General features: G+C 37.7%; 1 protein-coding gene across 4 annotated transcripts in view; it reads left to right on the top strand.

Annotated features, from left to right (window-relative positions):
* The window catches only part of LOC138738645 (calsequestrin-2-like), a 49382-nt gene that overhangs the window by 22189 nt on the left and 13832 nt on the right, over window positions 1–13361 (top strand). For 2 of the 4 annotated variants that reach the window (XR_011341643.1, XR_011341642.1), the window contains exons 7-12: window positions 17–147; window positions 473–518; window positions 2953–3007; window positions 5835–5935; window positions 6020–6094; window positions 7571–7846. Coding sequence is in view for 2 of the 4 variants with exons in the window: in XM_069889263.1 (XP_069745364.1) it covers window positions 17–147; window positions 473–518; window positions 2953–3007; window positions 5835–5935; window positions 6020–6094; window positions 7571–7792 (630 nt within the window). In the remaining 2 variants the exon portion in view is untranslated. Of the gene's footprint in view, window positions 1–16; window positions 148–472; window positions 519–2952; window positions 3008–5834; window positions 5936–6019; window positions 6095–7570; window positions 13022–13361 lie in introns of those variants that run through there. The other 2 variants (XM_069889263.1, XM_069889264.1) reach the window with 1 other exon arrangement.

Genomic DNA, 13361 nt, shown 5'->3' with positions numbered 1-13361 from the left:
CATTCGCCCTTGGTAGGTTGCAAAGAAACTTTCACTGAAGATGAATGAGGTGGATTTTTATGAGCCTTTCATGGGTGATTCAATCACTATTCCTGATAAACCCTATTCGGAGGATGAAATTGTGGAGTTTATTCAAGAACATAAAAGGTAGTTAACAGAGATAACAGGGTAGCTGTATTGGGCAATTTCATTCACGGGCCTGGAATGGAGGGAAAATATATTAGTAGATTTGTAAATAGTAAAAGGTGGGACTTAAAATTATTCTTAGCCAAACTAGGCTGTCATCAGTTGTCCCAAATGGATGTTGGATTTATTTTCTAACTGACTGGATCTTGTATACTGCAATGGGGATGTAATATTTAATCAAGGTCAATTAAAGCAAGGATATTAAAGCAAGGAAAGGATATTGCCTGATTATTCTTTAAAATGCTGAAGCATAGGAATTGTCTTTTAAATTGTGTTCTGTTTTCAGATCAACTCTCAGGAAACTACGTCCAGAAGAGGTGTTCGAAACATGGGTAAGATGAATGTGAAATGAATTATTTTCTTTTCTAGTAAAGCTGGAAACAGTAAAGTTTAGAGCTTTACTAGTGATCAAGGTGGAAAAGTAAGAGTACCAGGCCCTGGGAATACTGAGGAATAAGCTAGCAGCTATGACAAATATGATGAAGGGAATGAAATAGGAGATAGAGCTTGGAGGAACTGTACTTAAAATATCACCTCTGATGGCGTAGTGTCAGCGCGCCTCTGCGCTAGAATTCTGAAGTCTGAGTCAGAAGACCACCTGATTTTTTCTTAAACTGATGAGGGTTAGTTTTCTACGTGGAACTTTGGAACAGAAACTCAATTGAATCAGCTCAGTTACAGTACATGTTAGTTTCATTTAGAGCAATCTATTTCAGCCTATAATTTTTAATTAGTAACAGGCTCTTCTGGCCCATACCACCCAAATACACCCATGTGATCAATTAGCCTGACAACCCTGAACCTTAGGGTGGGTGGAAACTGGAGCACCAAGAGGAAAGCCACACAGGCCATGGGGAGAACATACAAACTCTGTACAATTTAGTGCAGGATTTGAACCCTGGTTGCTGGTGCAATAATAGCATTAGTCTAACCACTGCACTCACTGTGCCGCCCCATCTAGGCTAAAAGTTTAGTTTAGCATTGACAAAATGATTTGTTAGAGAAGCCACAATATTTTATTGGAACAGCTAAATTAAGGTTCATGTCACATTGGATGTTCAATATACCAGTATACAACTTAAAGAAGATCAAGAGATATAAGTTTTAGTTTATTATTTAGCACATTATACTGAGTACAGTGTAATATTAGGAATTGTGGGCTGGATACAGGGTCACACACAGGTCAACTTATTTACAGAAAACCATTGTTCATTCTCAAAGTTGATGTGTCTAGAAAGTAGAGCCATACTGGAACTGAAGTGTTCTTAATTGAAACTCAAGGACTGTGTGTAGTTTCATGAAAGCATTTTTTTGGGTATATGCAACATTCTGATGACATGTACCTAGACTTTTGGAATCATAAAACTACTTAAGCCTCTTGAAACAGGGATGAGGTTAAACGTTGGAAAAGACAAGAGGTTTTGCAGAAATGAAACTAAAACTGGTGATGTTACATTACATGATGTCAGAGAAGTATATAGTGAAGGCAGAGAGACATTTTGAATCAGAAGACTGAAGAAACACTTGACCTCCTGGAAAAACAGGACTTCTATTATCCTTATTAGAGGAGATAAAGAACACAAGTGGCTTTTAAATAAGTAAGACCACTTCTGACTGCTCTTTTAAGAAAAGAGAGGCAGCTTCAAGCGCCCAGAAGATGGTCACTTCTGTTTGAAAAATAACTAATTAGGATAATCACAGTTCTGCAACCCTAACAAGATGTGGGGAAACCTGTGAAAACACTCATGAAGAATAACCCTGTGAAAGACAAAGTTTAACAAGATGTTTGAAACTGGACTTTAAAATTGATTTATTCAGAATCAAGTTTAAACTAAAATAGTTTGGACTTATATATATATATATATATATATATATATACACACACACACTTACATTTGCACATAGTGGGGTTAAATTTAGAGTTAAATAAGAAATTAAATGTTATTAATAGTTTAATAAAAACTATTATTTTGAATTTACCATTGTCTGGTGAATTTTCCATTGCTGTTCCTTTGTTAGTACTAGCAAGGTTTGTTTGTAAAAACAGTGAGAAGGTTTCTTCTGCAAGCAGTCTGACAAGTTAACTCTAACAGTCGTAAAGTCGAAGAGTATAATTTACAGAGTATAGAGTTACAATAAGGAAAAAGATCAATTAGCAACAAGCAAGGGCAGTGTGACAGCGTTGTGTGGCTCAGTCAGGATCCTGATGGCTGAAAGTAAGAAAATGTCTTTAAGCCTGTTGGTGCATGGTCTCATACTCTTGAGCTTCTCTCTGATGGGAGGAGGGATAAGGGGGTGTGTGCAGGGTATGATGGGTTTTTGCAGCATGTTTTCTTCCTTTCCAAGGCAGTGGGAGATGTAGATGGAGTCCATGGAAGGGACGAAAGCTTGCGTGTTCTAAGCTGAATTCTATAACTTCTTCCAGTCTTGAGCATAATGGTTCCCATCCCATGCGGTAGTGTATCCAGCAAGTGTCCTTTCCATGGTGAACCTATGGAAGTTGTTGAGGGACCAGGGTGGGGAGAATTTCCTTAGATTTCTAAGAAGGTAGAGGTGTAGATGTGCTTTCTTGACTGCAATGTCCCATCAAAAATGTATTCTTCCATATTGGTCAATTTACTCCTTACTGTGGGACTTCACTATATATCAGCTGACTGCTGCATTTAAAATTGTGATTTCACATCAAAGCAGAAAGGAAATGTTGTAATTTTTTTCATTAAAGTATTCACATTTTCAACATCAGTTTATGATCAATTTTCTGTGCAGGAGGACGACATGGATGGAATCCAAATTGTTGCCTTTGCTGAAGAAGAAGATCCTGGTAAATTTGTTTAAAACTGAAGATAAAATCTTAGGAGCTGTAAAGGCTTTTAATCCCATCAAATATTTTCTGTTCATATTGCAAGTCATAATTTAATCAAGCCTCCCTTTACCTTAATGTTGTTGAATTCCACTGAGAGTTAATGGACAGGCTCTGCTGCAGTGCAGTGAAGACTTGAGGTCTACCAGGCCACATTCGGAATGTAATTTCTCAAATACCTTTTCTCCGATTTCTCTCTTTATGTTTTTTCTCCGCTAAATTGGTAAATAAATCAAAACTAAGTAATCAAAGCTGTATGTACATGCTCAATAATGCAATCTATTGTTGTCTGATCTTTAAAAGGTCTTCAACAAGCTGTGGTTTATTTAACAGATTAGCGTTCTTTAAAACTTTATGTATTTTCTGTGAATATTTTAGGGGGGCACCGAGATAACAAGAAGCAATCTGTTTGACATTAGCCTTGAAAAGAATTACGAGTCATTTCAATGAATTATATATATTTCATCATCAATAGGTACTGGGAGGATTTCTGCTGAGGTACCCGAAGTAGTTTACAATGCTAATCAAGAGTTAATTAGTGGATAATGAGAGGTGACAAATAGGGAACAAAAATTGTTGATTTTTAAAATACAAGCAGTGAACTGAGTGATCAGATCATTTATATATTGACCTTTTTAATTCTGGCAGATTTACTCTGGAGTTGAACTATCTCAAAATGTTTAACTTTCAATAATCACTTGGAAGTCCAATAACTTGTATTGAAAATAAAACAAAAACTGCAGATGATGCAAACCTGAAACAAAAACAGAAAATGTTGAAAATACTCAGCATTTGTGGAAAAGGAAATGAAGTTAAAATTTCAGGTCTGATTCTTTATCAGAACCTTTATTGGAATCCGAAGCCATGAGATCCAATACATCGACAGCCTTTTGCTGCATGACCTGCTGAGTTCTTCCAGTACTTTTGTGTGCTACATTAGATTACCAGCATCTGCTGATGAACTGTTGTGTGGTTATGCACTCCACTTCCTCTGTTGAGTTAATAAATATCTTAAGGATGTATTCTTGTAACAGGACCGGGACTATAATTAATGCCAATGAGCTACTCTGCTTACCTGATTATGAGCAGATCAGTGGTAGACAGGCAGTGGAAAATCTGGCTGACACTTGTTCAGCTGTCTTCTTGCATATCACTGTTACTTGTAGGACTTTATGCCAGAGCTTGCAAGCAGGTGTTGAATAGATGAACCCAAGAATAGAGTACACATTCAAATGGTGCACTAAAGATGGGAACATATTATCCATGGCATTTTCTGTATGAGGACCAGAGTAACATATGACATTGGAACATTGGTACTCCAAGCAAGCAGTTCTGTGGGGTAATTTTTCTTATTCTTATAAAGAAGGAAATACATTAATTTCCCTTTCCAGAGTATTTTGGTCTTCCGTTGCCATGCTGTGTTCTTGACTGAATGTGGCTGAATTGAGGACACACTGCAGTTTCACCGCATGATTCCTCTCAAGTAATAAACCGCTCATAAGATTCTGAAATACTTGATTCAACATTTGGTCATGCAAAAGTCTTTTAGCCTGGCCTCTGTTCAAGTTGAAAGTTAGTGCAGAAAAGTGGTACCAAGATTTTTAAAAAAGGGCCACATTTTATTCAATTGTGTAACAAGAATGAGGATCTGATGGCTCCTATTTCTAATGTTCTTTTTCATAGAGTCGTAGAGTGATGCAGCACAGAAACTGGCCCTTCAGCCCCCAACTTGCCCATGCCAACCAAGTTGTCTAGCTCCATTTGATTTAAATCCCTCTAAACCATTCCTATCCCCGTACCAGTGTAAATGTCTTTTAAAGAATGTAATTTTACTCACCTCTACCATTTCCTCAGGCAGCTCATTGCATATACCTACCACCCAGTGTGTGGAAAAATTCCCTGAGGTCCCCTTTAACTCTTTCCCACTTCCCTTAAATTTATGCCCTCCACTTTTAGACTTTCTTACCCTTAAAAGTCTGTGACTATTCACTCTCTCCATGCATTTCATGAGTTTATAAAATTCTGTAAGGTCACCTCTCAGCCTTATACATTTAGGGAGAAAGCCCCATCCTAACCATTCTCTCCTCATAACTCAAGCCCTCCTATCCTTGTAACATAATTGTGTATCTTTTCTGCACCGATTCCTTCCTCTAGCTAAGTGACCAGAACTGCATGCAATTCATCTATAACATTGTGTCCCAACTCCTGTTCTTAGTACCCTGACTGACAGGCCAAATACCTGTTTACCTTTGTCACCACTTTCAGGGAACAATGAACTTGTACCCACAGATCTCTCTGTTCTCTCCAACAACCAGTCTCAACGGGGGTTCTACAGGCCCTCTGGGGACCACAGCACAATTAAGTAAAAACCTTGGTTTCTTTTCACCTCGTGTAAAATAAATATTTTTTAGTAGGAGAGAAGTATGGAAGAAACCAAAACTTGAATGTTTCATGGGGAAAAAGGGCCCATACACTTTGAGTAGAGTCCTTCCGGGGGGGGGGGGGGGGGGCGGGGGGCATCCAAAGCCAAAAAAAGTTGAGAATGGCTGCTTTATAACACTGCTATATCACTGAGCTGCTTTGCAATACCAATGCAAAAAATATAATTTTATGAAATATTGAAAAGTCACTTCAATAAAAATCCACACCGCTAACGTAGTGCTTGACTCCACAAAACTTGTATTTCACAGGAGACCACTGTGGAATTGATATTCATGAACTAGTTGCTTGATTAAAATGTCATGACTTCTTCCTTAGATATAATTGTGAAATTTCTGTTGCTTCATAGATGGCTATGAATTTCTGACCATTTTAAAAGAGGTAGCAAGAGAAAACACTGACAATCCAGACCTAAGCATTGTGTGGATCGACCCTGATGACTTCCCCCTGGTGAGTCAAAATGACATAGTTATGAATGCAAAATACACTGCAGGTGTTTTGTGGCAGTAACTTGATATTTTGTGATTTTTTCAGTTATTTACTTACTGGGAGAAAACTTTCAAGATCAACCTTCATCGACCTCAGATTGGAGTGGTAAATGTCACTGACGTAAGTAAAATTGTCAAATTCCAGCAATGGTCTTCTAAGTTTTGCTTAACACAGATATGTCTTGCACAGATATTTCTTGGACATAGAACAGGGTAACAGGCCATTTCGGCCCATGCTGCCCAATTATACCCAATTAACCTACACCCCCTGGTATGTTTTGAATGGTGGGAAGAAACCAGAACCCCTGGAGAAAACCCATGCAAACATGGGAGAGTGTACAAATTGCTTAAAGACAGAGCAGGATTCAAATCTTAGTTGTAACAGCATTGCTAACTGTGCTGTCCAAATCTATGAAATTATAGATGTACATGGCATGTATACATTGTAATTTTTATAGAAAGATGACTGCAGTTACCACAATATCACATGGTGAGTCTCTTTTTGACATGTGTGTGATCTTTTTCATTTCCTCTACCCACATAGAGTTAGAGATACAACAAATGAAATTTGCAAGGAAATTTGTTGCCTAATTTAAAGCTTTGGATGAATCTTCTTTTAAATCTGAGCAAGATAAAAGTTTTAAACATGTTTTGGGACATATTGGAGAAAGGGTATTCTACTGTGAATTGGGCTATTTCTCATATTATTAATTACCTTCCTAAACATATCATAAACCCAAAGGGTGACACAAGACTGCCTATGCCAGCTTTCCAAAAGCGTCACCTAATAAGAACCAATCTTTGCCTCTTCCCCTCCCAGCTTTCTAAATCTTTCTTCTTCAAGTATTCATTCAGTTCTTTTTAAAAGTTACACCAACACCCTTCCTCCCAAATGATAACTTTACGCAAAAAAGAATGTTTTCTCTGCTCTGTGGTTTTTTTTGTTGTTAATTACCCTAAATTTGCTGACAGTTTAGCTTTGGAAGCAACTTCTTTATGTACGAATGTTCATCATAATTTTGGACACCTTTATCAGATGCTCTACTTCAATTTCTCCTTGTAGCTGATGTCAGTGTGAAGTGACTCCAGTCTGATCACATTATGAACAATTTTTCTCAGTTCAAGGGAGTAGTTACTTGAGTCTGTTTATTATTAGAGAAATTCAAAAGCTATAATACAATGAAAGAAATACAGGGTTGGGCACACAATGTTTCATAATCAGATTGGTTTGGGATGGTTTGTCATTTTGCATTGATGGGAGCTGCTGGATGCATTGAAGAAATATTTTACACTTAATCGACAATGGAATACCAGAATAACTAATCTCAATAGTTTTCCATTATGCATTTGGTTTATTTTTCCAGTCAGATTCAGTGACTATAGTGAAAAATGGATTTGCTCATTTACTTGAAGATTATTCTATCCTTTGCAGATCAGGTTCCCTGATGGGCTGGCTTACTGTATCATCTGCTGACATAAATATAGTTGATTTTATATTTGAATGCATGTTTCAAAGAGCTGATAGTGTGTAACTTGCCTTACCAATACACCATTAGTTGTGCATTAACATTGTGGCATTAATATCCATTTCCTAAAGGCCGATAGTGTCTGGATGGACATTAAAGATGATGATGATCTACCATCAGCTGATGAACTAGAAGAATGGCTTCTTGATGTTCTCTCTGGAAAGGTTAATACAGAAGATGACGACGACGACGAAGATGACGAAGATGACGCCCACGACGACGACGACCAAGACGACGACGACCAAGACGACGACGACGACGAAGATGACAACGACCATGACGACGACGACTAATCATTTATTAAGAATTATTTGCAATATGAACAAACTAATTCTAGATGTTTAAAGGTATTTTAAAACCGACCTATTTATAATTTGAGACAAATACTTGAAATTAATGCAAATTCTCATAAAGCAAAACTGATTTATAAATCTAGGGTGAAACACTGAAGTCTGCAGATACTGTGATTGTAGTAAAAGCACCAAAATGCTGGAGGAACTCAGCAGGTCTCATAATGTCCACGTGAGGTAAAGATATATCACTGACATTTTGGGCCTGAGTCCTTTGTCAGTTTATGAGCAAAAAGCAGGCAGGCGCCTGAATAAATAGGCTGGGGGAGGAGGGAAGAAAGGGTAGGGAGAGGAGCACAGGCCAACAGGTAATTATCGGACAATGGATAGGAGGACAGGACAGGTGAGAATTGATTGGGGGAGGGGAGTGGCTCTGTGAATGCAGAGATGGAGGAAAGGAGACTCCAGCCTCTTATATGCCAAGCCACAGTATTCCCATAGACACGACCCATATTAGGAAGCTGGCTTGAGTATTCACACAGAACCAATAAAGGCCGGCTCCATGAGTCAAATACACTCCACCACTGACACTACTTACCTAGGTGGATCAAAGATAGGCAAGTCTAGACACCCACCCCCCCCCCCCCCCACAACATCCATCTTTCACACAACGCTCAAAAGGTGGATAAAACCCAGCTTTCAAGCTCAGTGTTAAAGGGGCTAGCGGGGAAAGGGAAAGAGAGATAGACAGAGTTAGAGGAAAGGAGAAATAGAGATAGATTGGGTGGTGGGGGGGGGGGGGGAAAGGGCAACAGAAACCAGAGAAGACAATGTTATTGCCGTCTGGTTAAAGAGTGCCCAGATGGAATACAAGATGATATCAGTCAGTCTGGCAGTGCATGAGGTCCTGAACAGACACGTTGGTGTAGGAATGGAGCAGGGAATTAAAATGGATTGTCACTGGGAGATACCTGCTATCACAACAGGCAGAGACCCAATGTTCCCATTGTGGCCTCCTCCACATTGGAGAGACTTGACGCAGACTGGGAGATTGCTTCATTGAGCACCTTCACTCTGTCCACTGCAATAGTAGGGATCTCCCAGTGGCCAACCATTTCAACTCTTCACCCCATTCCCATGCTGATGTGCCCGTCTCTGGTGTCATGCACCGTCAGACTGAGACCACCCACAAATTGGAGGAGCAACATCTCATATTCTGTCTGTGCACCCTCCAACCAGATGGCATTAATATCAACTTCTCTGGTTTCCTTTTATCACCTCCCTAAACCCACCCCCCCATCCTCCTCTTCATCTATCATTATGTCACCTTCCTTCTCGCTCTCTTTCCCTCTGTCTCCTGTCTCTTTTCCTTCTGCTCTGCATTCACCGTGCCTCCTGACCTGTCCTCCCATCCTGTTGCCTGTGCTCCTCCTCCTACCCTTTCTTTGCTCCTCCCCCAGCCTTTTTTTTCCCCAGACTCCAGCCTGCTCTTTGCTCATACCTTGACAAAGGGCTCAGGCCCAAAACATTGGTTATATACCTTTATCTCCAATTACGCTGCATGACCTGCTGAGTTCCTCCGGCATTTTTGTGTTTTTACTGAACTATAAATCTTATAAGTTTTTTAAAAAATTCCTTTAATCATTTCCCCATGCTTATAAACAGCTTGTATTTATATCATGCCTTCATAATATTAACAAGATGCACTGTTCAACTAATGAAACAGCACAAAGATCCCACAACCAACACTATGATAATAATCAAGTGATTTTTTTTCATAATAAACAGTAGATGCATAGTTGCTGCACTGGAAGTATCAGCCTATCTTATGTGCTCAAGTTATAAAACATGATCCTTCTGTCTCAAAGACCAAAGTTCCCACCTTCCCATTAAGTTTACCTTCTCAAATTACATTTCAGATACTTTTTTTCCACAAAGACCTAAACGCATATGGATTCAGCACTCAACTAACTGAAACCAAATCAATTTAAACTCTAATCAATTTGGAGGCACAGTCCAATATCAAGCAATACTTTTCAACAGTACATTACATTTAATGGGCTGTATACAAGTACTATTCCATATTTAGCAAATAATTTCTGTTCACTGGTCCCAGAGTAAAGCTACTGGATGTTTATTTGATAATTGTCAATTCTCCACTAAATCACAATTAGATTCTACACTTGCTATAGTTGGGTTTTTTGGGTTGAGGGGCAGTTTTTGTATAAATTATATTAAGCGCATAATTTGAATTTTAAACTTTTGCATACATTTTTATTCCACATTGGTTCTACTTGCTTTGTTATTTTCCATCAGGATGTTAACCAACACAAAACAGCGCATGATGGACACAGTTAGAATGCAGTGCTGTGTGATAAATAGAAAACATAAAATTATATTTATCAGAGGAAAATAATTATTTAAGATTGAATGCTATTAGCAACTTAAAATATAACTAAAAGTATATCACTTTTACTACTTGAAAGATTTACCTTTTGAACCAAAAAGCTATTTATTATTTTCTTGTTCTAAGCTTTTCCATTTAATATATTTTTAAATGAAATAAAAGTGGGACTAAAATGATAGTCTTCAGATTCTCTACATGTTGAGGTGCATGGAAGCAAATATGGTTCAAATGTTTGAAACATAAAATGAATATCAGTATATTTTCTTCATGCAAGTAAATTTATATTTAACTCTTCTTGGAAGGGGAGGTCAAGCACACATTTCGGGACAGTATATGAATGTCTATCCTAAATAACTTCAGTGATAATTAGAGCTTGTTTCACCTTGGCATCTTATGTTTAATACAAATAAGTGGAACATAGATACATATCTGGGAATATCACTCATTTATATTACCATGCCTTGCAATGACATATACTACTCATTATTGACATGTGTTTTGTTAAAGATTATCTGCAGTATTAGTATGATTTTCAATTATAGTTCTGCTTATGAATAAAATACAATCAATAAATTATTCCAAAGCCCAAAAGACAACCTAATGTCATTTCACCATGCAAATACATTGTGATTCCATTACATTGTCAAAGAACTATAGAACATCAAACTTCCTAACTTGGAGAACCAATGTGCACGACAAATTAATACATAACGTTCAGCTTGTCTGCTCAAATCGAGTGGGATTTGAAGTTGCAGAAGACAGCTGCCAACATAATTCAAGGTCATGGTTCATTTGTTGAAACAATGCCAACATTGCTCCGTTCAGTCTATTCACCTTATCAAAGCTTGAATTTCATATTAGTTGTCCTCGAAATATGAAGGGGAAAGTCAGAGAACATTTCTATCTAGAGTTACAGAGCTATTCTCCAAGGTTCCAATTCAGGGTTGCTTTGGTAGCAGAAGTAATATATAACAGTTACAGCAACATATTACAAAACATAAAATATTTGTAAATCTATAAAAAGATGAACCTCCAAACATACTAACAGGGCTGAGAGGAAAATAGGATAAATAAAATAAGCAATTTGGATGGCAAATCAACAGTTCATGTGCAGATAATGAGCTGATAGGAAGCTTAAAGAGGGCAGAATGGACAGAAGAAAAAAGACTAAACCAAGAGAGTTAAAGGAAACTATTTTAACCGAGGGAGTACATCAAACTCAATTAGTGAATGTGAATAAAGAGCAAATTATAAAATTCAACAACTAAGGAGCAGAATGTAGTTCGGTCATCATTGGTATTATTCAGAGATACACTGAAACACTGCACCATAATGAAACAAACAATCAGCGCATATACCAGAAAAGAAAAACAAACTTTCTGAAGAATGCACTGTAATTCGAATCTAAACATGAGCCAAATCGATTTTCCTACAAGAAAACTTGTAGTAGAATAGATTTCCTCATCATTTTCCAGAGTAGATTACTGTTTGCACCTATAATCGGTGACATCTCTCCATCCATCCCCTGTTTGTGTAACAGAAATTTGAGATACAGTGTAGAATTTTTGTGACAAAAAGTAAATAAATAATCAATTACTTTCTCAACTTACGTTTGTTGAAGCATGCATGGATGATGCAGCTTTCCTAGGAATGTAATCCACCCTCCTCTCCACAATAACATGAGAATCACGTACTATCATATAACCATATAACCATTCCTTTGACTTCATCTGTGGAGTGGTTTATTTCTACATAGAAGCAATATCTCCTGCTGGTTTGCTGTACGCTGCAGCCAACCTGATAATGTGTTATCAACGATGACTGTGACATTGGCTTCCAAGACCCTACCCTCTGGAGTTTCTTCCTTATCCTCTATGCTTCCCTTTGAAGTGCTCCTCTAAACCCATCTCCTTGCCCAACCGTTCGATCATCAGCCTAATACAGTATTTCCTTAAGTGGTTCATGGTTAAATCTTGATAATGCTCCTGCATGATGTCCAAGGATATCTTGTGTATTAAAGTTGCTATACAAATGAAAAACACTTGGCATTTGGGACTGACATTGCATCAGGCTCTCAAATGTCTCACATTTTGGAGCACTTCCAGCCTATAAAATTACATTTGTTTGTCTAAGTTTCCACTTGAACAATTTAAAAATTATAACCTCTGAGAACTGACACGAGGAAAAAAACTAATCTATCAAAAGATATTTCAAAGACTTCTTCTGAATGTCTCTCTTTGCTGATCACACACAGCAGATCCTATCACACATCATCCCTGTCCACAATGACCTGCAATACTTAACATGTTTATTGATTTTGTAAACACCTCTGTGAAATCACTACCTTAGCACACACATCTTATTCACCTCCCCAGCAGATGCCTTTCCCAATTAAATCACTAGTTCTCCCTTTGCCATGTGATTTCCAGCTCAAGCTTCAGTCATTGTCAAGAACAGAGGTTTTCAACCTTTTTCTTTCCACCCACATCCCACCTTAAGCAATCCCTTACTAATCACAGAGTACCGATGGCATAGGGATTACTTAAAGTGGGATGTGAGTGAAAAGAAAAAGGTTGAGAACCACTGACTGGTTTGGAATGTTCCTCCTGAACCACCTCCCAGGATTCCTTCCCAACCCCCATCCCATGTTTTGAATTCTTTTAACAAACTTCTTCTCCAGCTTTTACCAAGTTCTTTCTGCAGCTTAATTTTTTTACATGAAATGTCTTTGGATATATGCTATCTGATCCCATTGTTTTCATGTTTACAACATAGTTCTATTATGAGTAATGAATAAATTTCTGATATTGCTATGTTTGCTCAAATATTAGTAGTGTAATTGCCTAACAATTAGACATTTGTTACCTTTTGAATGTTAGTTATTCGGATGTATAGGAGGCAGTAACAAGACTTTTTACTTGGACTTGTTAAACAATTGATTTAATGAGATTCTTAAAATAAGTAAAATTACTGTAATTACCTTCTAAAACATTTTACACGTTCTTCTACCTGAGGAGTCTTCCAGTAGCATTAAGTTTCAGGACATATTTACTTTCAGTTATAGGATGCAATCACAGAAAAAAGATCATGCTTTATCCTCATTAAATTACATTTTAATTAGGCTGGGGTAAATTAGCAGAAGTAAAATTCTAGGAGAGAAATTGG

The sequence above is a fragment of the Narcine bancroftii genome, chromosome 7, assembly GCF_036971445.1.
Source record: "Narcine bancroftii isolate sNarBan1 chromosome 7, sNarBan1.hap1, whole genome shotgun sequence".
NCBI classification, from domain to species: domain Eukaryota; kingdom Metazoa; phylum Chordata; class Chondrichthyes; order Torpediniformes; family Narcinidae; genus Narcine; species Narcine bancroftii.
The sequence above is the reverse complement of the archived record's forward strand: the minus strand, read 5'-3'. Positions and strand labels throughout refer to the sequence as shown.